Genomic DNA, 25,650 nt, shown 5'->3' with positions numbered 1-25,650 from the left:
TAATTTTTTTGTTTTTTGTCTTCGTTTGGAGACAGGACAGGGATCTTGCATTGCTCTCCACAATATTAGCATGCAGGTACGTTCAGAAAACACCCGAGAGTGAATGTGAGAATGAATGAAGAAACGAAGGAGCGGAATAGGTGTCTCTGGCTGAGCTGAAAGATCCAAGAAACCGTAGCGGAGCGGGGCCAGCGTCCGAAGGAGCAGCTACTGAGGGGGCCTGCACTGCCTCCAGGCAAAAGAGAATCCCAGAGCGGGCAGAAGCGGGCACCGGTTCGCCAAAGTGCGAGACTACAGAATGGGGTGGGGATGAGAGGCGGAAAGCTGCGCGGTAAATTACTTATGCCTATGGGGCAGGGCACCTGGCTTGTAGTCCCAGCACTACCAACCAGAGACTGGAAGGCCAGGCCAGCTGGGGGTTCAGGTGCAGGGATCTGTGATCTGAGAAACACCACTGCCTGGAAGTCTCAGAATCCGCAGGCTCTGCTGCGACCGACCCTGGGGCTTGTAGTTTTCGGTTCACCGAGAAGCCAGGCAGGTCCAGCAAGACAGGGATCGAGAACTACATTTCCCAGAAGGCCAAAGGAATCGGGGTCACTGGGAAAGTGCCCCGGCCGACAGCACTTCCCTAGCGCGATGGGGCCGATCCCCAGGGTGGGTGGCTGCACGAGACCCCCGCGCGGTCCCTCCTGCGGCGGCCTGCTCGGTGAAAGGAACCGCAGGCCAGGGAGCCGAAACCATGAGCAGTACTGCGTCGGGGCCCGACTGTTGTGGAGGCCTGGGCAATATCAACTATAGAAAGGTACTGATCCTCCTGGGCGGTTGTGGACACCCAAGAGGTATGAGGAAGACAGCTGCGCTGGTGGGTGCCGCCTCCAACGCTTGGAGGGCGGGGCCACACTGTTACCAAGCAACGGGGCGGGGCGACAGGTATGAGGCGGCGGCTGGTGTGCGAGCGCTTGTGCGCGCGAGTGTTCGAGCGTGTATAAACCCCAGACTGAGCGTGTCAGAGGGTGGGGAGTTTTGTGGGTTGTGTGTGCACGTTTCTCTCTGAGATTATGTGAGTCCCGAGAATTGTGTCTCTGGGGAGACGTGAATCACCTAGTGTCAGAGATTGTGTCTCTGAGATTGTGTCAGTCTGGGATTATGTGAATCTGGGATTTTGCACGTGAGACTTTGGGTTTGTTGTGCCTCCAGGATTGTGTGGTCAGAGTTGCTGTGACAGTGTGTCTGGGAGTGTGAGAGTGTGTGAGTGTGTACAGGCGTGAAGGAGAAGCATGCTGTGTGGACGGTGAGAGTCGGTGGATATGTGGGAATGAATAGTCAGGTCTCGTTCCCCATGCCATCTCTGTAAGCAAGGCAGAACTGTGGCTCCTCTACCCCTGACCTCAGGAGGCTGCTGGCCAGCTCCTCTCTTCTGGGACAGAGACTGGAAATCATCCTGCTGGGTGGTAGGATGAGCCTTGTGTTTGGGCCCTCAAGAAGAGCCATAGGCTGGAGAGTTTACCTTTCTCAGCACCTTCCTGGACTCTCAGTTGCTGCATTCTTCATCCTCCCTTCTATCAAGGCTACTTCTTAGACTCTTCATTCACCTTTTTACCAGCCACTCCTTTTTTTTTGAGACAGGGTCTCATTATGTAGCCCAGGCTGGCCTTGGACTTGTGGTGATTCTCCTGCTTCTTGGTCTCCCAAGTGCTGGGATCACAGGCATGTGCCACCACACTTGGCTTTCAGTCTGTCAGCTGTACAGCGTCACTGCTTGAAGCAACCTCTAATCCAGTTCATTTGTTCTCTTTGTTCATTACTTATGGGTGTGTGGATTCATTTATTCATGGATAAAGCTATTATTTACCAAGGGCCTGGTGCTGGACAATTAAGAGCCTACTAGTGCTGAGCTGATTTTCTTATGAAGATGCGGGGCTGGAAACAGGAAGCTCCCTGGAGGAGGGTGACAAGTTGGAGCTCAGCCTGAGAATTTAGTAAGAGCGTGTCTCTAAATAAATAAATAAATGAAAATAGGGCTGGTTATATAGCTCAGTGTGAAACTGAGTTTAATCCCCAGTACCAAGATGAGGGGGACTGGTCAGCCTGTTAGGAGTAGCCTGTGGGAGGGTCTGTGAGGGAAGTTCCTGGGATATACCAGTGCAGAAAGGTTTCCTGGTGGAAGGAAGCAGGTGTACAGTCCTTGAGGACCTGAGTGTGGATAGGACAGTTGGTGAGGATGGGTGAGCAGCAGAAGATACAGGAGACTAATTTTCTCATTTTAGCCAACTTTTCATGGCAATATAGCATCCATTCAGTTGGATGGCAGGTCATATGTGTACAGCTCCTATTGGCCGCCCCTGGAGCCACCCTGCAGACCCCCTTGGGAGGATTATGTATGTAATGAAATCTTTGGAATTTCCCACCACTGATAGTAATTAGAGTCATGACCCTCAAGGTCAAGGTAATGATTCATGTTTTCTACCCCAGTACATCACAGGTGGAAAGGACCCTGGCTTAGGGAGGGTGCTTTCTGCAGGGTGGCTTGCCATGAACTTGTGAGGAGGAAGCTATGGAACTTCAGGGAATAATGTAAAAGTCACTGTCCCACCAGACCTCCAGCAATAATAAGGGGTCATGGCCTGCCCCAAGATAATAGGAGCCAGGACTGTGTTACAGAGCTGAACCAAGAGGTGAAAGGTTCAGCCTGTGGATGGGAAGGTTACCTGGTTATGTGTGGGAAGAGTGTTCCTGCCGTTTCTCTTCCCTCTCCAGATCCTGACAGGGATGGGCCATGCAGCTGGGAAAAACTGGAGCATTTTGAGGACAGGTCAGGATGACTCTTGTCTGCTGTCCCATGGAAACATCATGTGTCCTAGATGTACTGTAAAATTCTGGACTGGAGGTGCTATAGTACTTGCCTAGCATGTGTGAGCCCCTGACTTCCATCCTCAGCACTGTGGGTAAAACAGGAAAAATAAAACCTGTTTGGTAACCACAGGACATATAAAGAAATAGAAAATAGAAAAGAAATGTAAAAAAATACTTTTCCCAACATACAGTTGGCCCTTTGTACCTGCAGCTTCTGTATTTGCATATCTCACCAGCCACAGATTAAAAAAAATTGCAACTGTACTAAAAATGTGCAGACATTTTCTTGTCATAATTCTCTAAACAATGTGGTATAATCATTTACATAGCATTTACATTGTACTGGGCATTGTAAATCATCTCTAGATGATTTAGAGCAGCAGTCTCCAAGCTTTGGGCACCAGGGATCAGTTTTGTGGAAGACAAATTTTCCACAGATGGAGGAGGGGGAATGTGGTTTCAGATGATTCAAGCACATTATATTTATTGTGCACTTTATTTTTATTATATTGCATTGTAATATATAATGAAATAATTATAAACTCACCATAATGTAGAATCAGTGGGAGCTCTGAGCTTGCTTTTTTGCAACTAGATGGTCCCATCTAGAGGTGATGGGAGACAATGACTTGCGAAGGTTTTGCATATGTCCAGCCTACTCCATTATCTTGTTTTGGTTGCTGTCACTGCAGAAAACTCTGAGTCACAAAGATAGGATGTTGGAAATGGAAGCAGGATTTTCAGTGCTTTTGTAGTTAATCTCAGGATATTTTATCTTGGCTTTAATCCAGATCCTCTTCTAGCATGGACAGAGTCCATTTACTGGCTTATTCACAAATGGTCAAGGATCCATTCTTTCACAGTAAGGTCTTTTGTGGTTGGGAAATAATGCTCAAACTCTTTTGAAAGCTGAGATAGGTGGTCATGCCCCAGCTGAGAGAAAGAAATCTCTGGCTCTCAATCTCTTTCAAAATCTCTGCTAATGTTTGAAACATGTCAAAAATCCTGATGTCCAACTCCTCACCCCCATAATTACAGTTTGGTTTGGAGTGCAGCCACTTTATTTGCTTACTTGAACACAGTTGTCATTCTCCCCTGAATTGACACATTTAAGTTTGTTGAGCAAGTTGAATATGGCACATGAGTATGCAAATTTTGCAGTCCATGCTGCATCACTGAAATGTGCTGCCAAACGTAACTATTTTTCTAAAAGAAGTTTCTGAAGTAGTTTTTATAATTCAAAAATTCAGCCTGGTGATCTACCATTAGAAAGCCATCTCACTTCTGTGTACAAGAAAAGATGTGCATGCTCTGTTTCCATCTCCTCATAGAACTTCATGAGCTCACATCTGTGAGTTAAGGGTATGTACTTTTTTGTTTGTTTTTTGCCTTTTTTTTTTTTTTGTGGCAATGGGGATCAAACTCAGGACCTTGTGCTTGCCAGGCTGGCATGGCACCATGAGCTACATCCTCAGCCTTGTTTGTTTGTTTTGAGAAGGGTCTGTACTCTGTAGTTCAGGCTGACCTTGAACTTACTATGTAGCCTAGGCTGGCTTTGAACTCATAGTGATCCTCTTGCCTCAGCCTCCCTAATGCTGGGATTACAGGCTCATGGGCATGTACTTTAGTGTGGTTGATAAATTTTAATCATATCCTGTAAAACTTTGTTAAGTTTAGGTGACATTTTTTTGCTAGCCAGCATTTCTCTATGGATAACACTGTGTCTAGACTCATATTCTGAAGTGACCACTTTGGCTTGAGTAGTGAAACCAGAATGCCATCTAGTCAAGGCAGTTGTTCTGTCAGTGCATATACTGACACAAGATGGCCAGTTCCGTTTTCTTAATATTTAATCCTTGAAAGACTTGAATAGTTCTGTAGTTGTGATCTTGGTTGGCAACACTGTGTATCTTCCTGAAAAATATACTGCACACAAACAAGCACTGTTACCTTGTCATAGTTGATAGACTCTCCAATCTGGATTGAGTACCATAGCGACTCATTAATCCTTTCTAACAAATGTGTCTTAATATCCTCTGCTATTTCATCAATTTGTCTAGTTATGGTGCTAACTGAAGGAGGAATACATACCACCTTTTGAACTGAATGAAGCCTCTCCTAAAATTTCATGACAAATGATCTTAGCAGAAGGCAGGATGAAGTCTTCACCAATAGTAAAGGGCTTCTTAGCTGTAGCAATGCAGTTAGCCACTAAGAATGATACTCTCAGTGCAGACATGTTTGATGAAGTAGTAGTCTTCAATAATTACTTCTGTTGAAGTTCACAGTTTCTTCTTTTGAAAAATTCCCTAAGGCTTATCTTTTAATGCAGGGTGCTTACTTAGTCTCTACCTGGTGAAGCAGTTTTGAAGGTTTTATAGCTTTGCTGGATAGCTGGTCACCACATATTATACAAAGTGGGCTTAGGGCCGGGGATTTAGCTCAGCGGTTCGGTGGCCTGCCTTGCAAGCGCAAGGACCCAAGTTCAATCCCCGGTACCAAAGAGGGCTTGGAAAATGTAAATTTCTCATTGCGGTGAATCAATAATTTGAGTGAACTCTTGGTATGTTTTTTTTTTTTAAAAAATGCAGTAATCTTGGCTATCACAGCTTTCCTTGTGATAACCTGCCCTGTGTACTCCAGGGTATACTTTTAATTTGCTTTTTCCTCTACCCAACTTAATTCTGTAGAACTAGACCTCCCCGCCCTTTTTAACCACCCGCCCCAGGATTGAACTCAGGACCTTGCACTTGCAAGGAGCCATTGAGCTAAATCCCCAGCCTAGTTTCTCCCTTTCTTCAAACAAACTTTGTCACTACTTTTAAAAAAGGTAGATGCAGTAATCTCAGAACTTCTGCTGTCTCTCCCCCTTTTCCAAAGAAGCTCTCCAGTAACATTTATTTTTTACTCACTTTGTTTAGGGTTAACTTGTGGGCTTCACAAAACCGTGACTGAGGCACGTGCACAGTGCAGGGAAGAGGTGTAGATGGAAATAGTAAATAAAATAACAGGCAGGCCACACATGGACTAAACTGAGTTTCGGCTCTAACCCAAAGCTGACCACCAGATACAGCCTGTCACTTGCCACTCACTGATTAGATTTTGCTATGAGTCTGGCAGCACTTGGTTTATTATGGTCTCTGTGTTGTCAGATCTCTTCGTTTATGTTAGTCTGTATTTGCACCACCACCACCCTCTGCCCCATGCTGACATCACTGCCTCAGCTCCACCTCAGATCATGTGGCATTAGATTGTCATAAAAAGCACGTGACCTTGATCCCTTGAATGTACAGTTTACAGCTGTATCACATCCCTATAAGAGTCTAATATCACCACTGATCTGACAGGAGGCAAAATTCAGGTGGAAATGTGTGCAATTGAACTCACTGTGTGCCCTATGATCAAATCACCTTCCAGAAATCCTGCCTATGAACTCAAGAGAGTTTTGGAGGATGGTCTAGATCTAAACCATAACACCTTTTCTGTCACGAGAGTCTATGGCTGTGCTCCTCACCCTGGCAGGTACCTGCCCCCTTGCTCACCATACGTAAGGGCACCTTTAGCACTCAGAGGGTGATCCTGAGGGGCCTTAGTCAGAGCATTGGCTTCTTCGGGTGCCTAGGCTAGCAGAATACCCAGAGACCTCAGAGCCAGGGCGGAGTCCAGGTGGGCCCTTTCCATCAGGTCCCATTTCTATAAGGACTGCCCTGTTCCCAGGAGCAGGTGGGTGATGCTCTCACCAACTCAGGCCAGTGTCCTGCATCGTGCCCCCATTTCTTGTGCAGTCCAGTGGGGATAGGAACAGGGTATGGTGAAGACCAAACTGTGATACGTGACTAACTTCCTTTGACTAGGCCCAGCCTCTTAAAGGTTCTACCTTTCTATTGGTTTCCTACTTGTAAAATGTCAATGACAGAGGCACCACTGTGGTCATCATGGAACTGTCAGGGGTTATAAGAGCTGATGCCAGAGAAGCACCTGGCATGGGGTCTAGTAGCAACAAACCTCAAATGATGTCATCATCTGGTTGTGAGCAATCACTACAGTGTTTTTGTTGTTATTTTGTTTTTGCAGTACCGGGGATTAGTGTCCTCTCTCTGGCTCTTGCTCTAGGACATGTGTCTTCCTTGGAGGGCCCTCGAGCAGGTGAGAAAGGCCAGGTTTCTATCTGTGAGTTAGGGTAAGCAAACAGAGGAAAGGGATGGAGTAATCTCGGCATTGGAGCAGCCTGCACTCGCACACTCCTTCATGATTCTGTCTAGAATATTCTGGGGTAGGGGTCATCTCAAGGGAGGAAAGCTGGGCCCAGTTGGTTGTGGATGGCTTGCCCATGGTCCTCCTGGAGTTGGGGTGAGGCCCAAAGCTGAGCCCTTCCTTCCACTCAGTGTAGAAGAAAGAGGTAAAGTGTGCCTTAATACCGCACATCTTTCCTCCTATAGAGCGTAAGAGCAGAGAACAAAGACTCAGGCACACCATCCACATGTCTGTGCCAGGCATGGAGCTCTGCATCAATTTCCAGATGAACATTGCCTGAGCGAGTGCAGGCAACACCGGGCACCTGTGCAGTGCAGGAAAGGTCAAGGGCTGCGACTCTAGAGGTATATTTTGCAGAATAATGGGTCCTGCCTGTGCACCTCCCTGCTCTGGACAGCCCTTACCCTTTTCCTCCTGTCCTTTGATGTGCATGTTAGTGCAACAATGCTTAATCCTTTGCATGGGATCGATGTGACTTTGACTCTCTCAGGCCCCTGCTGTTTGTTTGAATGTCACAATGTAACCAGGTGCTATTGACCTGCTGCAAATCATTCGCTAACAAGAGGACATTGCTCTGAAAAGATCCCAGGGCCCTTGGTAAGGTGAAACTGCTATGAGCCTCATCCGTACCTACCGTGGGGCTGTTGGTGTAGGGCTGTTGCTGAGCCTATTCATCTGTGACCCAGGTGACCTGAGCCATCCCTGGAGCTCAGCTGACATTTCCTCCTGACTCTGGTAGGTGTTTCCTTCTTTTGGTCAGCCCTTCACTTCTTTGCAGCCTGTGACCTGGAGCCGGGAGTCCATTCTTAGAGTTCCTGGGTGGCAGAAAGCCAGGACTTCCGATGCTTGGATGAAGTTAGGCTAGGAGGCGGGTAGGGGCTATCTGTAGTCAAGGTGCCCATGAATGTGCAGAAGTCATGGAAGGAGTCTGGTCCTTGCTGAGAGGCCGGACCCTGGACTCCCCTGCCCCGCTCATTCTGACGTGGGTCTTTGGTTCTTCTCCACACATCCAGTTTCAGGATGGAGGCCTGCCCTTGGGAATAGGTCACTATGGCAATTAGGAAGGGAGCTTTTTTCTTTGCCCTGGGTGGGAACTAGGGAGCTGGGAAAGCTCCCCTCTGTGCCTGAATTCTACTCTGAGCCATTAGTCATTCTTTCCTGCTAGTCAGGCCCTTCTCCGGGCAACAGAAGTCCTCAAGGTGACCCAGGGTTCCAGATGGATCTTTTTTTCCTGTCAGAGGCAAGCTGACCAGGGCATGGGGACCTGGGCAGAGGAGGGACAGTGGAGCCATATTCCAGTTTTGATCAGTTTGGCTCTAATTGGAAGACCTGAGTAGACATCGGTTACTTCTGGATTCTGCTACGTTAGTTGGTAATTTTTTTTTTTTTTTTTTTGAGACATGGTCTCTCTGTGTAGTTCAGGCTGGCTTTGAAATCACTGTGGAGCCCAGGCTGCCCTTGAACTCCCTGGGATCATTCTGCCTCAGCCTCTTGAGTGCTGGGATTACAGGTGTGCGCTACTATGTCTGGCAGTTGGTTATTATTTGAATGCTTCAGTTTCCCTTCTTCACCTGGGCTCCCAGAAGCTGAAGTGAAGCTTATTTTCTTACTCGCTTCCCATCTCCTTGGGAATGTCCAGGACCCATAAACACAAACTTTTGTCCTTGTCAACTGGGGTGGAGCCAGGTTCTCCCCTGGGCTCTGAGGCCTACATCTTGTGGGCTTTCTGCTGGGAATCGAGAGGGTTGGGTTGGCCAAGGCTGCGTCTCCCCTCTCTGGTTGGGTCTGAGACTGCTCTAAGTCTTTGGTTCTCTTATCTTCAGTGTGAGAGTAACAATAGGGCTTTTCTTTTAAGGTGGTTGAGGATTGTAAGAAATAAAGTATGTCCTGATCTTGGTAACTGGCATTAGTGATTAGTGATGTTCTAGGCCTGGTCATTTTGGTCTTTGACCTCCTTAGAACAAATCAAGCCTCCTTCCCCTGAAGACTTTACACTTTCTTAAAGATTTCAAGCAAGAGTGTTCTCCCCAGGCCCTGTGATGAAAAAGGGGAGAGTTCCCAAAGTGGGGTGCAGGGGCATGAATGTGTCTGGAAGATGGCCTGTTCCCCTGTCCTATCAAGTCCCCAACTTTGCCTGGCTCCACAGGCTACCACTATTGGGTTGAAGCCTCCCAGAGCCATGCCTAAGGACCATGCCTGGCCCCTAGCCCTGTCTCCAGATCTTTCCCTCTGTGCTCTTTCTCCTAGCTTGGATGGGGGGAGTCTGTCTTGGAGTTCATATTCTCCCTTCTTTCCTCTTTGCCTGAGGTAAGTCTGTCCCTGTTCTGTGGCTCAGTGTCAGGCCCCACAAAACCTAGGGGGCCAGAGGGCAGTCCTGAAGTAGCTAGGCTGATGGGGCAAGCTGATGGTCCTGGTGCAGTGCACACTTGTCATTCTCTTGCCACTGGCTTGGTAGGTATCTAAGAGGTCACTTGTACAGCCAGTGCCGTGTGCCCAGCTGGAACCTGGTAGTTTACCAGCAGCAGAAACAGGAGTGCCCTGAGCATCCCCTTGGGAGAGAGCACTGGTTAGAACCCTGCACCAACCCTTGACAGCTGCTGCCCTCAGACTAGTCCTCTGTAAGAGGAAGAAGATGGCATGTCCTTCTGCTCAGTGAGATTCAACTACAGCCCACTGTATACCCTCCCTGTGCGGAGCAGGTTTCTATCACATTGACATCCGGCACCTCAGGAGAACAGAAGACTGGAGAATTCTAGTGCAAAAGAATGGTGCCTTGTGTAGAACATTCCTTCAAGGGATGTTCTGGCTAGCAATAAACCCTCATCTGTAGAATTGCCCTGTAAACTCTTATGGGACTTTCTTTTTTTTTTTCTTTGCAGTACCGTGATGGGACCTGTAGGGCCTGGTACGTGTGAGGCATGTGCTCCACCACTGAGCCACAACCCAGTCCCCCCCGCCACACACCAGTTGTCTGTCCTTTATAGGGAGCTGCAGGGCCAGAGTATGGGGAGTACTGGCTTATGGATGGATAAACAGGGATTGTGGTGGCTGCAGGGGTGTGTGTGGGGAGTGACATTCAGGGCAAGGCCTCTTAGCCCTAGCCATGGCCCTGCATCCTTGGTGTTGTTCCCAACACACCTACCACCCAGCTGCACACCTAGGGACAGATGAGCCTCACCCAGGGACTTCAGGCTGCTTGGCTGAGGTTCCATCCCTGTGGTCTCAAACTCCTAGAGAGTGCTCTCCTTCCCCAACCTTCCCCGTGGCTCAGCCCCAAAATGTGCCATAAAAACAACCATCTGTGATGCCCAGTGTCTGAGTGGCTGCTGAAGCAGGCTCTGTAGCTTCACAAGAGCCTATGCCCCTTCTCTCGGTGGATTTTGCTAATCATCCCAGGCTGCTCAGCTGCCCACCTGCTTGCAGAATCCCCACGGGGCCGCTCTGGAAATTTTGTACTTCCTTCCAAAGCGAGATTGGAGGCAGACCACAGGTGGCTGAGAGCCCCTTAGAGGTAACCATTAGCCCTCAAGCTGTACTAGTGGTGAAATGCAGCCACCACTCACTCAGCAAACATTTACTCTGTGGAGACAAAGAGATCAATAAAAAAAATAGTCTCTTGCCTGAGGAACTGTTACAGAAACAGGGATAATAATCAAATAATTGCAACAGGCATTCTAGAAGGACATAGTGAATACCTTAGGTGGGAGGTAGAGGAGTACTTCAGCTGGATCTTGAGGGATGAATAGGAGTTTGCTAGTGAGGTGCGGAGGGACTAAGGACATTACAGGCACGTGCATTGTGAAAGGGCCTGTGTGAGTAGTTGGGGTGGCAGGTGAAGGACTGGCCAGGCTGTGGAAGGTCTGCCTGTGAGTGGGTGTGACTCATGCTGCCAGTGTGTGCTGGGAGTGGTGTACCATGTGTAGGTCAGGAGGGCTGGGGTGAGGGTGGCCAGTGGGTTGTGAGGTCCTATCAGGGACCTTTGCTATACCTGGGATTAGGAGGCTGGACATGGATTGGGTGGTTTAGAAAGACGGCTTAGGTGATTGGACCGGAGAATGAGGCAGGGTGGGACAGTGGCGGAAGGGAGGTGAGGTTCTGGCTGGGGGTTGAGATGGTGATCAGGAGAAGGGGTGGAGGGAGTGAGGGCTTCCCACTGGTAAGGGTGTGCTGTTCACATTGAAGAAGTGGCCACACAAAGGAGTCTGGTCCTAGACCAATGCCTTCCTCTCCCCATACCTGTTTATCTGCTCCCAGCCACCAGTGTGCAGGGTCTTGCAATCAGAGGGTGCTTAATGAATGTTATTATCAAAGAAGAAAAACTGGTGCTCCCTTTGAGACCCTGAATCTACAAGCTGTGGATATGTGCTTAGCTGGCCTCTGTCCTATTCTTTCCTGCTGGGGCAGGTATCTCTTGGGAGTGGTGTGTGCTCTGGGCCACATGGTGCTTCCTGCCCAGCTCTGCATTGCAGGGGGGCCTGCCAGAGAGCCCTGCTGTGCTGCCACACGGGCTTAGCAGTTCAGGATCTGATGGTTAGTTGGATGCCCATGCAGTGGCTAGTGCTGGGGTCAGCCCAGTGGCTCCCTGCCCTGCCACTGCCTAAGTGGATTCTGTGCAAATTATTGCACTTGTGGATCTTGGGATGTCCGGCTCATGGATGAGGGGGACCACTGTATACTGTATCTGAGCTTCTAATATTGACTGAGCTCCAACCTCGGCCCTGTGGGGAGGTGAAGATTTGCCTGAGAAACGAGGCTGAAGGGGCAAGGAGGCCAGAGTGGAAGATGGTTTCATATTGACACCTAGTCCCTAGTGTCTTTTTAGAATATTCCTATTGTCACACTCAGCAGTGCTGTTTGAATGGCAGGCTGACCTTAGCCAGGAAGCAGTTGCTTAGTGAAGCTAGAACTGGGGAGAAGGCTGCTACTGGTCCTCTGGGCTGGGAGCCCTGCAGGTGTTTAGGGTGCTGGCAATGCAGAGCAGCATTTTCTCCCCATCTCACCCTGAAAAGTGGGAGATAAAGCACTTTTTGAAATAATTTATTATACAGCAAATGAAACACCCCATCATAGCAGGCCTGGGAAAGGTCACCGCAGTGATGGACATAACCCTTATTGTATCTTTTACTGTGATTTTTACTTTTAATTGTATACAGAGGGGTATCTGCTATTTCCTTTCCTTTTTTTTTTTTCTGTTTTTGTTTTTGTTTTTGGTTGTACTAAGGTTCGAACCCAGGATCTTCATAACTCTTTTAAAAGTTTAAAAAACAAGGGCTGGGGAGCTGGGCATGGTGGCGCACTCCTGTAATCCCAGCATTTGGAAGGTTGAGGCAGGAGGATAGCTGTGAGTTCGAGACCAGCCTAGGCTACATAGTGAGTTCCAGGTCAGTCTCAACTACATAGTGAGACCCTGTCTCAACCAAAAAAACCAAAACAACACAAAAAAACAAGGGCTGGGATAGCTCAGTGGCACCACACCTGCCTTGCAAGTGGAAGGTCCTGAGTTAGATCCCTAGTGTGTGTGGGTGGGAGTTTAAAAAACAGTTTCAAGGGCCAGGAATTTAGCTTAATGGTATTGCTGCCTGCCTCAAAAGTGTAGGGTCCTGAGTTTGATCCCCTGGTAAACAAACAAACAAACAAACAAACACAAGTTACAAGACAAGGTCTCAGTTGCTGAGTTGCCCAGGCTGGGTTCAAAATTGAGATCCTGCTGCCTCATTGTCTTAAGAATCCTGGGATTGCAGGCCTATGCCAAAGTGCTTGGCTTCAAATTCTTTCTAAAATGAAAAAAAGGGAAAATTTTCAAGAAGAATGCAAGGACTCACCACTCAAAATGTCGAAGTTGGCTGGGTGTGGTGGCACACCCCTGTAATCCCAGCACTCAGGAGGCGGAGACAGGAGGATCGCTTGAGTTTGAGGCCAGCCCGGGGTTACATAGTGAGTTCAAGGTTAGCCTGAACTACATAGTGAGACCCTGTCTCAAAACAAAACAAAACAAAAAACCCAACCATATATATATATTTGGAAATGGGGGTCAAACTTGGGATTTGCGCTTGTGAGGCAGGCAGCAGAACCATTGAGCTAAATCCCTGGCCCCAATGATATATTTTTAAAATTTTGAGACAGACAAGTTCTTGCTCTGTTGCCCAGGCTGACCTTGAATTTGGAATCTTCTTGCCTCAGGCTCCTAAATGGCTGGTCTTACAGACATTGCTACCACACCTGGCTTCTCATTTGTTTTAAACCATTTTCAGAGAAAGGATATTTGGTACTATATTGTTTTATACTTCTAAAATCTATGTCTATACCCTGAATGTTGCAACTTGTTATTGGCACTTAACTTTATGTTTTTGAGAATATCGTAGTGAACATGTGTGTTGTTGCAAATAGGGCTAGCATTTATTTATTCGTTTGTTTGTTTGTTTTTGGTACCAGGATTGAACTCAGGCCCTTGTGCTTGCAAGGCAGGTGGTGAAACCACTGAGCTAAATCCCCGGCCTGTTTATTTATTTTTGAGATAGGATCTTCCTATATAGTTCAGGCTGGCTTTGAACTCACTGTGAACCTCCTGCCTCAACCTCCTAAGGGCTGGGATTATAGGAGTGCGCCATCATGTCCAGTGTGGATCTAGTTTTTTTAAGCTTCTGTGCCTTCGATATTTATACATGGACCACGTTGTGTTTCTCCTTCGGTCTGTTGACAGCATCTAGGTAGTTCTCATATAAGATATGTTCGGCAAGCCTCTACCGGTGAGCTTACCTTGGTCCACCTTAGTGTCTCTGACCATTTTGCTGCAGGCTGGCAGGAGCATGCTGGCATGTGCTTGTGTGTGGTGGGTGGGCCACCGGGCTATGGAGACCTGGCAACATCCTTTGTCAGTCTGCTAGATCCTGTGCACACCCTCAGCGACACTCTAGATGGTCTCTTGTTACGTTTCGGTGAGAAGAGGCACATTACTATCGTGATTTGCTTTTACCGATTTTTGGTGACGCCAAGTGTCTCTTCACATACATTTTGGTCTCCTGAGTTTTCACTGGGCCTCTGAGACCCTTATCCTGCAGGGTCCCAGTCAGACCAGGCCCGGTGTCACTTCCTTTTGAGGGTGCAGAATGCCATCTTCAGAGTTGCTGAGCTCCTCGTCCAGTGAGTGCCATGCCCGCCTCTGCGGCTGCCAGCCCAGCTGCTCTTCTGACAGGGCACGACACAGATGACTGGGTTTTGCTTTTTATCTCCATTTTATGACTACAATGTGGTAGCCTTGGCTGGATATAGATGTTCCCAAGCCTCCTGGCCTGTTCCTGGAGGGTAACTTTGTCTCCATGTTTGGGGCCAGGTCCTTGCTGTCTCTGAGTGGCACCGGGTGACCTCTGGCTGACACCGCTCTTCCTTGCAGGCAGATCTCTGCGTCATGACCTGGCTGCTGCACTACGTGGATCCTTTGGATTCCAGCTTTGGGGCAGCCGTCCTCACCATCGCTTTTAATCCATTTTTCTGGAATGTGGTGAGTGCGCTTGCACCTAACACAGCAGGTGAACCTGGAATGGGGCTGGGGGTGGGGATCGCTGCTGTCCAGACATATGAATGAATACATGCTCTGCTTTGCCTTGCCCTCTTGTATCCATCACCATCCCCTTCCTTGCTTTCTGACCATGCTTGCTTCCTTGCTTCCACGAAGGCACATTGCTGAAGCTCCTGCCTTGCACCAGCAGGCTGCCCTGGGCTAATGTTGGGTGGTCCAGGCAGTGGGGTTCGGCCTCTTGGTGTCACTAGAGCCTGAAAGGAAGGCTGCCTGGTGGGTACTTCAAGTACCCATGCTTCTCATGAGTAGCCTTTTGGTTTATAAAGCCAGTTGCCTGGCTTGTAGGGGCTGTCTTCCCTGTTTGCCCCGTCATCCATAGAGTCATTTTCTTGTGAAACCCCTTCCCCCTGGTGTGCATTGTTCTTTTTCTGTATGTGGCTTCCTGCAAAGGAGCTTATGCTCTGCTGGGTGGCAAGAACAGGCCCACAGGGTTTGAAATCAGAGGACAACAGGCACCATCTCAGTCTGGACACAAGGGGATATGTGGAGGTCCAAGGGCTTCATGGTGGGCAGTGGGCTCTGGGCCCTTGGAGCAAGATGTGGAGAAGGGCCTGGCCAACAGCAGCCTTTCTCTGAGATGCCCCTTGCCCCCATCAAGATTTCAGGTGAAGTACTTGGGATTTTTGGCCCCTGTCCTGTGGGTGTCTGTGGGAGGTGGTCCTGGGGAAGCTTGCCAAGACTCTCTGCTATACCCCTCCTGATATAGCCGAGTTGGTAGTCCCAGGGCTCAGTGTACTGGGGCTTGCTGATGCAGAGCCTCGGACACCCCGTGCTTGCCCTTGAGGTTAATCTGCAGAAGGCCAAGATCTGCGTCGGCAACACATTGTTCCTATCTGTTTTCATTTAATATGAGCCCTTAGTCCTAGGATGGAACAGGACATTTTTTTCATGTGGTTTATGATTGGGCCTTTTCTCCATCTGGTGAGGGGGGCAGGCAGGTAGCTAACTTCACAGCAGCCACCTCTTTTTTTGAGACAAGGTCTCAACCTGTAGTTTAGGCTGGCCTTGAACTCACTATATAGCCCAGGCTAGCCTTGAGCTCATGGTGATCCTCCTATCTTTGCCTCCCACATGCTGGAATTATAGGTGTGTGCTACCATGCCGAGCTAGCCACCTCTTAAATGAGCTGTCTTTGATGAACATATGGACGTGCTTCTAGAGGTAGGACCCAGACCAGCGAGCAGATTCTCTCTGTTCCTAAGAAGCCTCAGCCAGTGCTGGCCTTGACCTGATCCTCTCTTGCCAGCAAGGGTGGATACCGGCGGTACCTGGTATGCTCAGCCTTTCCTCTGTCCCTCACTCTTCCTGTGTCCTCTCCATGGACCCCCTGCCCAGGAGGAACTGGTACCTCAGATAGGGGACACTGAGGATGAAGATGCTCAATCCAGGCTCTGGCTACCAGAACCACATGTCTGTTGTTCTAGGCCACTAAATTTATAGTAATTTGTTGTGGCAGCCACAGGAAATAAATGCAGGGTATTAGAGAAGCTGTTGAGAGCCAGACATGGCAGTACACGCCTGTAATTCCAGCACTTGGGAGGCTGAGGTGGGATTGCTATGAGTTGGAGGCCAGCCAGGTTACATAGTGAGTTTGAGGCCAGCCTGAACTACATAGTGAGACCCTATGTCTCTTTGGTTTTATCTCAAAAAATCAAAAAAGAAAGCATGAAAGAAAATCTGTTGGTCCCAGCTGACAATACACTGTAGTCCTAGCTAATGGGGGTGTTTGGGTGTGTGTGCTCTTTCCTGGACACAAGGTTTTCCCTGCAGGCTCCCACAGGTGGATGGGATCCTCATCCTCTGGTTCCCTGCTGGCACTGTTCAAGTGCCCATAGGTCTCTCAATACCAAGGGCCAGGCTGGCCCATGCACTGTGGTCCTGGGGACACTTTTATTCATGCACAAGCCTTCTTGGTCATTTCCTGATGTTCCTTCCAGCAGTGAATTTTTGCATACTTCATGTTGAACCTGAATCAAGGCCCATCAAGATGTCCAGAACAGCCGAGGCTTCAGATGCACAGATGCAGTAAGATTTGGAGATAGGCAGCTTGCATCTGTGTTTGGCATAAGCAGTTTTGTTTTGTTTTGGCCATAAGTTTTTCATTTGCCTCATTTTGAAAAAAAATATTCACTGGAATAGCTTGTGGTCATTAGTGCGAAAGAGAAGAAGTCCTTCAAAATCCTTTCAGAATGAGGAAAGGGACATAACATGTGGTTCAGTGGGCTACTTCCCTGGGAGAGCCACAGAAGCATCTGGAGGCAGAAAAAGTCGGGTGGGGCTTTAGCCCTAGCTCTGTAATGCACTGGGGAAGAGAAGCCCCACCACAAGCAGTAAAGAGGCCATACACAAAAACACTTGCATAGTAGTTATTAAATTTTAAGAACTACCAGTATTTGGTGGGATTGATGTGGTTAGATGTTGTGCAGGGTGCATTTCATGCAGTATTTCAAATGAGTCTTCACTGCAAATTGCTCTTATTATTATTCCCCTTGGAAAATGGGGCTTGAAGAGCATATTAGCCCATTTTGTATTGCTATAACAAAATGCCCAAGACTGGATACTTTATAAAGTAAGGAGTTTTGTTGAGGCTCACAGTTCTGGTAGCTGGAGGTTCTAAATAATGTGGCATCAGCATCCTGGTAAGGGTACCCTGGCTATATCAAAACATTATGAAGAAGTGAAAAGGGAAAGGGCTACATATAGAGGGCATTGAGTGCTTTGGACCAAACTACTCACAAGATAACTAACTCAGTCCTGTGATACCCACATCAGTCCCTTCCAAGGGTGGAGCTCCATGGCCTAACCCCCTACTGTCACTCCCCACTTAAAGTTTTTTCATCTCCCAACACTGCCACACTGAGGACCAGGCTTCCTGCATGTAAACCTTTGGGGGACAAGAATCAGACCATATTCAAACCACAGCAAGAAGGCCCATGAAATTATTCCTCAGATACTTATAGAGGGCATACTGTGTGTCAAGCACTGCAGGCTCCATTGTGCATGCCCTAGTGCTCATGTGGCATCCTAGGAGGGGACAGTTGAATAAACATGTAGCTCAGGCCCTTGGTGACAAAGCAGGTAAACTCCCTGAGAAGCTGGAGGAGTGGTCAGGAGGCCTCTTAGGGGTGGCCTTTGACCAGAAACCCAAGGCCTGTGTGGGGGCACCCAGGCATATGGGGAGGAACATCCTAGTGAGTGACAGCAGGGGAAGGAGTCCTGATCACGAGTGTCTGAACAGTTGCCAGCTGGAGCCAGAGAGAGGAGAGGGAATGTTAGAGAGGTGTCTGGGACAGTGGCTCAGGCAGTCGGCCACAAGGAGCACATTGGATGAACTCTGAGCTTGGAGCCACAGGACCTGAATCAGGTTTTCAAGGTATTGTGTTAAGGTCCGAGGAGAGACAGCTTGGGTAGAGCTGGGAGAGCAGCCCAGCAGTTGAGGCCTGGGGGTGGCTTGCATTAGAGTGGAGCCATGGAGGTGGGAGGAGTGGTCAGGGAGAATCTGGCAGGATTGCAGCAACAGTAATACAGCCAACTCCATAGTGGTGGTCTGAGTGACCAGTGGGGTGGCCTGGCCCCTTGGTGAAATGGGATAATGAAGGAGGTGAGGGATTTGGGGATAAGGGCTTAGTTTAGCTCACGGCAGATCAGTGATGTCCAGGGGGCTCCAGGTAGAGAGGTGGCTGTGTGTGGGTCTAAAAAATTTCAGGGGTGATTGGGCTAGGAATGGCTACCCTGGGCTGAGTCTGGCTGGGGACCCAGGCCTCTTGCTCTGTGTACCCCTGTGGAGCTGTTACTGAGAGAAGGGCTTCCACAGCCTTGGGCTGGGTGAGTTGCCTACTCAGTATGTCCAACGCTCCTCCGAACCTATGGTCTTAAGGCCTCGGGAGGCTCTTTTCAGCTGGACCATTTGGGGTTTCTCATGGTGGCCCTGCTGTCCTTGACATTGGCCTCCTAGGTTCCCTTGCTTCAGTTCTGCCTCCTCCTTTGACCCCGTGCATTTCTCTTCTACTGCCTGACACCATGTGTTAGCAGATATCAGGGCCTGCTGTGTGTCAGGCATTATTGTGCGTATTCTTGGAAAGCCAGTGAACAGTCTGATCTTGCAGGGCACAAATACGTGTATAAAGGAAATGAGATGACAGTGGGGAGAGAAGGCCGAGATGGTGTTACGGAAGGAACTGGCAAGCGACACACAGAGAGGCAGCGGCATGGAAGTAAATAACAAAACTTTTCTCCAACAACGGGGATCGATCACACCTAATAGCAGTGCTCTGATTGATCCAGTACTGGGTTACAACTCCCCCTTTTATAGGGTTTTACAGCCTTGATCTCATTCAGGTGGTTACGTTGCATTTTCACAGTTCACATTGCTGATATTCAAAATGTGGTGAGGCAGTTGAATTTCAACCTGGATGTAGCACTTCTTTGGTAGGGGAGGTTAACTTTAAGATTCATTTAGTTACCTATTCTCGTGTGTTTGGTCAGCAAAGCTAACAATGGTTCTTTTCATTTACAAAACTTTTGAGGGAGACGAGATGCCTCCAGTGCTGGTTAATTCTGAACTAAACAGAACAAAGGGCAGAAGTTATGTTACATTGGAACATTTCCTTGGTTTTTGCTATTAAAGTTTTCTCTATCAATGGTAGAGGAGCCACGAGGGGCTTTCCCCTGTCACCTGGGTCTCCATTTGTGGCCCATAATGTTCTCAGAGGTCCGGGAGCTGTTACCTGCAGCTTCTGAATTACATCCTGCCCGCACTCCCCTAAAGAATCGAGTCTCCTTGATAGGTCCTTTCCCAGCCCACGAGGGAGGCCACCTTACCAGTGATAGCGTGAAGCTGTCACCCCCTCACCCCTATGTCTTGGTCTCTGCCCTCACAGGGTCTGCTTGTCAGTAGGTGGATGCTTCTTGACTTCAGACCCTAGATCTATGGGCCAGGTCCACGATGCAGCAACCACAGCCAGGTTCCCTGCCCCTCCCTCCACCTGCCCTGTGCAGCACTCGGAGCTCAGGCTCTGTCCATGAGGAGGTTCCCTATTTGCCTGGCCAGGAAGCTCTTCTGGCAGGTGGGTCCCAGGGTCCCAGCGCTTCCTGGGTGATCTGTTCCTTAAAAAAAACCTTTTATTTATTTATTTAGTTTCAGACAGGGTCTTACTATGTAGTTCAGGCTGGCCTTGAACTCGCTATGTAACCCAGGCAATCCTCCTGCTTCAGTTTCCTGAGTGCTGGGATTACAGGTGTGTGCCACCACATCTGGCTGTGAGCTATCTGCCTAGTGCTGGGCTTCCTGAAGGACCTGTGGCATCCCTTGTCAGGTGTTGTTTCCCAGCCCCTTCTCCTCCCTACCCTGCCTGTTCTGGGTCCGGGTTTCAGACACTGGGGCTACCCCTTGCACTGTAGGATGTCTAGCAATATTAATGGCCTCTGCCTGCTAGGGGTCAGTAGTATCCTTTCCAAACATTGCCAGGTGTCCCCCATGGGGCATAATGAATAGGTGGTCTGAGTGCCCACAGGTGTACCAAGCATCCCTTAGCACAGCCCCACGCCTAGTGCCACTGTTTGCTCCTCACTCTTCCTGTAGAGCATCTGCAAGTGCTGTCGTGTTCCCTGATGGCATGTGTTCTAGGAAGCAGGGGAGGATCCAGCACCAGCCTGCCTCGGCGCCCACACCCAGCACAGTGCCCAGTCAGTGTTAGCTTCCTGAATGTGTATTGGGCTTTTGACCAGCTTCATATGCTGCATCTTGTAGCTGAGGTCCATTTTCTTTTTTTTTTTTGAGACAGGGTCTCACTGTAGCTGAGACTGACCTGGAACTCACTGTGTAGCCCAGGCTGGTCTCGAACTCACAGTGATCCTCCTGTGAGGTCCATTTTCATTTGGGACATTTTGGCTTTGTGGCTTACCTGGCTTTCTGGAAGAAAAGGATGCTCTGGAAAGTAGACTCAGCAGTGTCTGTCCACAGGCACAGCCATTGTATCACCAGTGGAGACAAGCTAGGCTACTCTGTGTGGCTCCAGCCCCATCCCTGCCCTGGGCCAGAAGCTGTAGAGCCAGCAACAGGGTCCAATGGTGGCTTTGAGGGCTCCTGTTGTTTATAAGAATAAACTGTGCTCATGCTTTGCTGCCTCTGTTGTTATCAGAGACAGATTGCTTGTAAATCACCTCAGAGCTGACAGTGATAGTGTATGTAGACACCATGGCTAACTGTGATGGCCTCCAGAGAGGGTGGCCCAGCATGTAATTTCCTTCCATGTTGGGACCCCGGGAGAGGGAATGAAAGGGATGCTGTTAAGAGTCCTGCTGTGACAGCAGGTGTACACGAGGACTAGATACTCCCTCTTGGTGTGGGATGTTTCTCAGTGTGCCTGGCAAGACCCCTTCCAGCCCACTCACTGCTCCTGGCTCTGCCCTGATGGGACAGGCCGCTCCCACAGGGTAAGCACAGCCCCTTCCTTCACTACCATCCCCCACTGCCCTGCTCAGATAGGGATGTCTGGGGTTGCAGGAGCTTGCTGGGGTGACATGGCTGCCGGCAGTCTGCCCCTCACTCCCACACCAGGACAAAGTCCCCTGAACTTGGCCCTGCAGATGTTGCCCTCGCAGGGGTGGGCCCTGACTCTGTCAGAACAGCCATGCTGGCTGGCTGGAGTGTTCCTGATTGTGGCCTGAGGGTCCTGCGTCCTGGAACCCTCAGTCCTGGGCAGACAAGACTGGTTGTGGCCCTCTTCGGGAGATTTGCTTTGGGAAGAGGGGAGGTACTCGAGGGAGGCACTCGCTGCTCTGTGCCACAACGAGTAGGCTGGCAGAGTTTCCACAATGGGGTCTGGGAGCTGTGGTCCCCTTGGGCTAGGAGAAGCACCTTTAGAGGGAGCTTCAAGGAGGGGACGGTAGGTGGCGCTGTGGGCATGGGCAGGTATGCCTTTCCTCCTGGATGAGGGAGGAGGTGGCTGTGAGGGAGAAGAGGTGAGAGCTAGGATGCAGAGCATACCCACCGCACCTCCTGTCTGCTCTGTCACCTGCTCACTCTGCCAGCTGCTCCCTCCCGTCCGAACCTCTGCTGCTGCCGCCTCAGTTTTTGTTTCAGATTGTAGCTCACAATCTGCTAGCTCCCTTCTGAGTGCCTGAAGGATCCTACCAGATGCCAGGGAAGCTGTCTCTGCAAATGTTTCAGGGGTCAGCCCAGGACCTCTCTCATCCACGCCTGCTCTCTGGGCCTTGTTTTCTTCATCTGTAAAGTGAGGTCCTTCCCTGAGGTCCTGTCCAGTCTCTGTTTACTGAGGGCCAGCCTGGGGTGGCCCTGTGCTGGAATATTATCCTGCCTTCCTGAAACTGGTGCAGGCTAGGCAGATGAGATTGGACATCAGAAGAGAAATAGGAAAATTAGGATTTGGTTGATGGTATAGCTCACTGTAAGAGTTCAGGAGAGGAGGTATCCAGGTGTTTCAGAGGGGGCATGTGGGATTCAGAGGCCAGGTGAGCGTTGTCCTTCTCCTCCTCCTTTTTCTCCTCCTTCTCTTGTTCTTCCTTCTCGTGTGTGTGTGTGTGTGTGTGTGTGTGTGTGTGTGTGTGTGTTTTACTGGAGATTGAACCCAGAGCCTTTGCACTGGGCTACATACCCAGCCTTTTAAAATTTTATTTTTACTATTCTGTTTTGAGATAGAACCTCACTAACTTGCTAAGTGGCTAAGGCAGGGCCTGAACTTGCTATCTTCTTGTTTCAGTCTCCTAGAGTGCTAGAATTATCGGTGTGAACACCATACCTGGCTTCAGGTGGGTTTCCTGGAGGAGAGGAGGGTGGGTGAGAGTCTAGGAGATAAGGAAGGGTGTGTGTGTTAGGTGAGCAGGTGGACCTAGGTCCCCTAAAGGAGGCTTGCAACCTGGATTGTCTGCTAGGGCTGGTGCTGAGGGAAAGAGTGTGTGTGTATGAATGAATGTGAATGTATATCTCAGTTGGGCAGAGGAATTAGGATGAGCTAGGCTATCTGAGATCCTTCTTCCCATTTGGCTTAGAATCCTGGCTCCAGGCATGGCCACATACCCACTGGGGTCTGAGATCACATTTTGGGGCTAGAAGACGTCTTCTTCTGCTAAGCTAGGCCTGCACTTCAGGATTGCAGGCCATCTGGCTAGTGTGGCCTGTGGTGGCAGGAGGGTTTCTCCCTTAGCATGGCCAGCAGGCTCATCTGGCCTAACTGTGACCTTGACTCTGAGGGCACCAGGCTCTGGTGAGCCAGTCACTTGTCCCTTCGGACTGTCACTTAAGGAGCTGTGGCACTCTTAGCTCTCCCCTCGCCCCTGGCCAGTCTGTGCTCACAGCTGGATTCCTCCGGAAGAATTGGCACAGCCCCATGACCGGACAGTCTGCTCCTTGTCAGAGAGACCCTGGCCTCCTCCACTTGCCCTTTGATGTTGGCTCAAGTGCAAGACATTCCAGGGCCTGTAAGTGTGTGCTGCTCTGAGCCAGGCGGACGATACATGTTTATTGCTGGAAACTGCCCTGTTCCTCAGACTATCCAGCTCTGAATAGAAAGACATGCTGGGTGCAGCCAGAGTAGGGCTAACTTTAGAATCCTGATGTCCGAGCAACGGGGTGGAAAAGTGTACGACAAGCCTTCTTGAACTGGGTCAGCTCACAGCCTTTTCCAGAATGACCGGGAGTAAATACAGTCAAGAACAAAAGGAAGGATGCTAGAGAACTAGGGAGGTTCCCCACTAAGCTGGTGACATCGTCAATGCCCCCTTCTCCCAAGTTCCTGATACTCTGACATGCAGCTGCAGGAGACCTTGGGAAGCCTTACTGGGCTGGTGGGGGTCCAGGTGCGTTTGCTCAGTGATTATTTTTGGTTCTGACTGTTAGCATTATGCAGCCATCACACACCATCACGTGTGTGTCTGTAACTGAAGGGCAGTGGATGGGGTACCTGGCCATGTAGTCTGTAGATGATCTTTTGGGGTCCTTTCCAAGAGAAAGGGGCAGGGAACAGGCAGACTCTTACTTATTCCTTGGTATTGCCAGTAGATTCTGCCTTGCTACTTTGACCTTTCTTTTTCTTTTTGTGTCCTTTTTTCTTTTCTTTTTTGGTACCGGGGAATCGAACTCGGGACCTTGCACTTGCGAGGCAGGTGGCGGAACCACTGAGCTAAATTCCCGGCCCTTTGTCCTTTTTTCTTTTCTTTTCTTTGCAATACAGAGGATGGAACCCAGGTTCTCACATACGCTAGGTAAGCTCTGTACCACTGAGTCATACCCCAGCTTCAATCCAGTTGCCTTCATGTTAGGTGACTTGAGAGGTGTTTTCACGACCTAGGCTCCCTCCCATAGGGTACATCTCCTGTGATAGCTCCCAGAGCTGTGGCCTCTTGCCAGTTCTTCTTTTGTACCTCTGTGCCTTTATACCTTCTGGTCCTGCTTTCCAGAGGGCTTCCTCTGCCTGCCTGGCTGCCTCTATCCCTCTTCAGCCAGGCTTTCTTGAGCTTGCACCCTTAGGTATACCACTAAGCTTTCTCTTACATTTCCCTGACCCTCTTTAGCGCTGATCCCTGGCTCTAGGAACTGTTAAGGGCAAACATATGTTGTATTTCCTGCTGTCTGAGAGGTCCTGGAGGTTAAGGGAAGCGTCTGAGCCACCCATAGGTGCCAGGGCCTTAACCTAGTACTTGAAGGGACAGATGGATTAAGGGTGCTCTCCTTCCTGGCAGGCAAACCCGAGGTTGTTACTGACTCAGTGAGTTTTATTTTCTCAGTGGGTTCTTGTGCTATGAGAAGACTTAGACAGAAGCACCTTGGTGCAGGAACAAGGCTTTTATTCTTATGCCTCAGTAGAAGGGGGAAAGTTGTGAAGGGTAGGAACCCCAGGCTGACCCCCAAATAAGAACAAAAGTGTCCTGCTTTTACAGCATGTATGCAGTAGGCAGGGGCATGATCTCTTGATGTCATCAGGGGAGTTTTAGCTGCACCTTCATTCTTCTTTATCATGCCTCTTCATGTAATGTGTATCTTATTATCTATCATCTTAAGTTTCTACCTCCAGTGTGATTTATTTGGGGGGTACTACTGGGAGCTGAACCCAGAGCCTTCACACTGAGCTACATTGCCAGCCCTTTTCTTTTCCTTTTTTTTTATATTTAAATTTTTTTTTTTTAATTTTTGGAGACAGGGTCTTGCTGTGCAGTCTAGGCTGGCCATGAATTTACCGTGTAGCCCAGGTTAGCCTTGAACTTGCAGCAATCTTCCTGCCTCAGCCTTCTGAGTACTGGGATTATAGGCTTGTGCTACCATGCCCAGCCCAAGCCCATTTTGTTTTTAGAAGGGGTCTCACTAAATCCCTAATTTGCCCAATCTAGTCTGGGACTTGTGATCTTTTTTTCCTCAGCCTCTTAGAGCACTGGAATCAGAGGTATGTGCCTGCTCCAGGTATACAATAAATGTAACTGTAGGTTACTTTAGTGACTACTCCATACATAGCAAATTCCTTTGCTATCTGGAATTTGTCCCTTATCATCTGGAGAAGTTCTTTATTGGATTTTAGAGCAGGGCAGATCACAAACCTACTTCAGTGAGTTTGATCCTAATTATCTTGTTTTTTAGCCCTGGCTTCTTGGTATCTCTGCCAATCCGATAGTCTTTGAAGACTGAGCTGACTTCCTATTCTCCTGTCTCCTTTTTAGCCGTGAAGACTGGTGCATTTTTAAATTCCCTATTCTCTAGTAGTTCTGTTAACCCTGTAAGACTGAGGGCTAGTTTAGCTGTCTCTGGGTGGACCTAGGGAGCAGTAGAGCTTGGTCAGCCTTACTGTTCTGGGAGTACTGGACCACAGTTAGCCATTTTCCCTTTTTATCTATAGAAAGGACTATAACTCCTTCATGGACCCCCATGAACACACTGTCAGGATTTAATGAGATGTAACTACCAGTGTCTGAGGAGCTCAGGTGCCACTGGCTGTGTTCTTTGCTTTATGTACTTCTTG

The 25,650-nt window shown here is 49.1% G+C and overlaps 1 protein-coding gene across 5 annotated transcripts in view; it reads left to right on the top strand.

The window, feature by feature from the left end:
• The first annotated feature begins 600 nt into the window (after positions 1-600).
• Positions 601-25,650, top strand: part of Pemt (phosphatidylethanolamine N-methyltransferase) — a 75,136-nt gene continuing 50,086 nt past the window's right edge. Inside the window, exons 1-2 of one of the 5 annotated variants that reach the window (XM_010637404.3) lie at positions 601-802; positions 14,498-14,605. In XM_010637404.3, the coding sequence (XP_010635706.1) occupies positions 740-802; positions 14,498-14,605 (171 nt within the window). In that variant the 5' untranslated portion in view covers positions 601-739. The other 4 variants (XM_010637408.3, XM_010637407.3, XM_010637406.1 and 1 more) reach the window with 4 other exon arrangements.

The sequence above is a fragment of the Fukomys damarensis genome, unplaced genomic scaffold, assembly GCF_012274545.1.
Source record: "Fukomys damarensis isolate Sample0158 unplaced genomic scaffold, DMR_v1.0_HiC HiC_scaffold_23, whole genome shotgun sequence".
Lineage (NCBI taxonomy): Eukaryota > Metazoa > Chordata > Mammalia > Rodentia > Bathyergidae > Fukomys > Fukomys damarensis.
The sequence above is the reverse complement of the archived record's forward strand: the minus strand, read 5'-3'. Positions and strand labels throughout refer to the sequence as shown.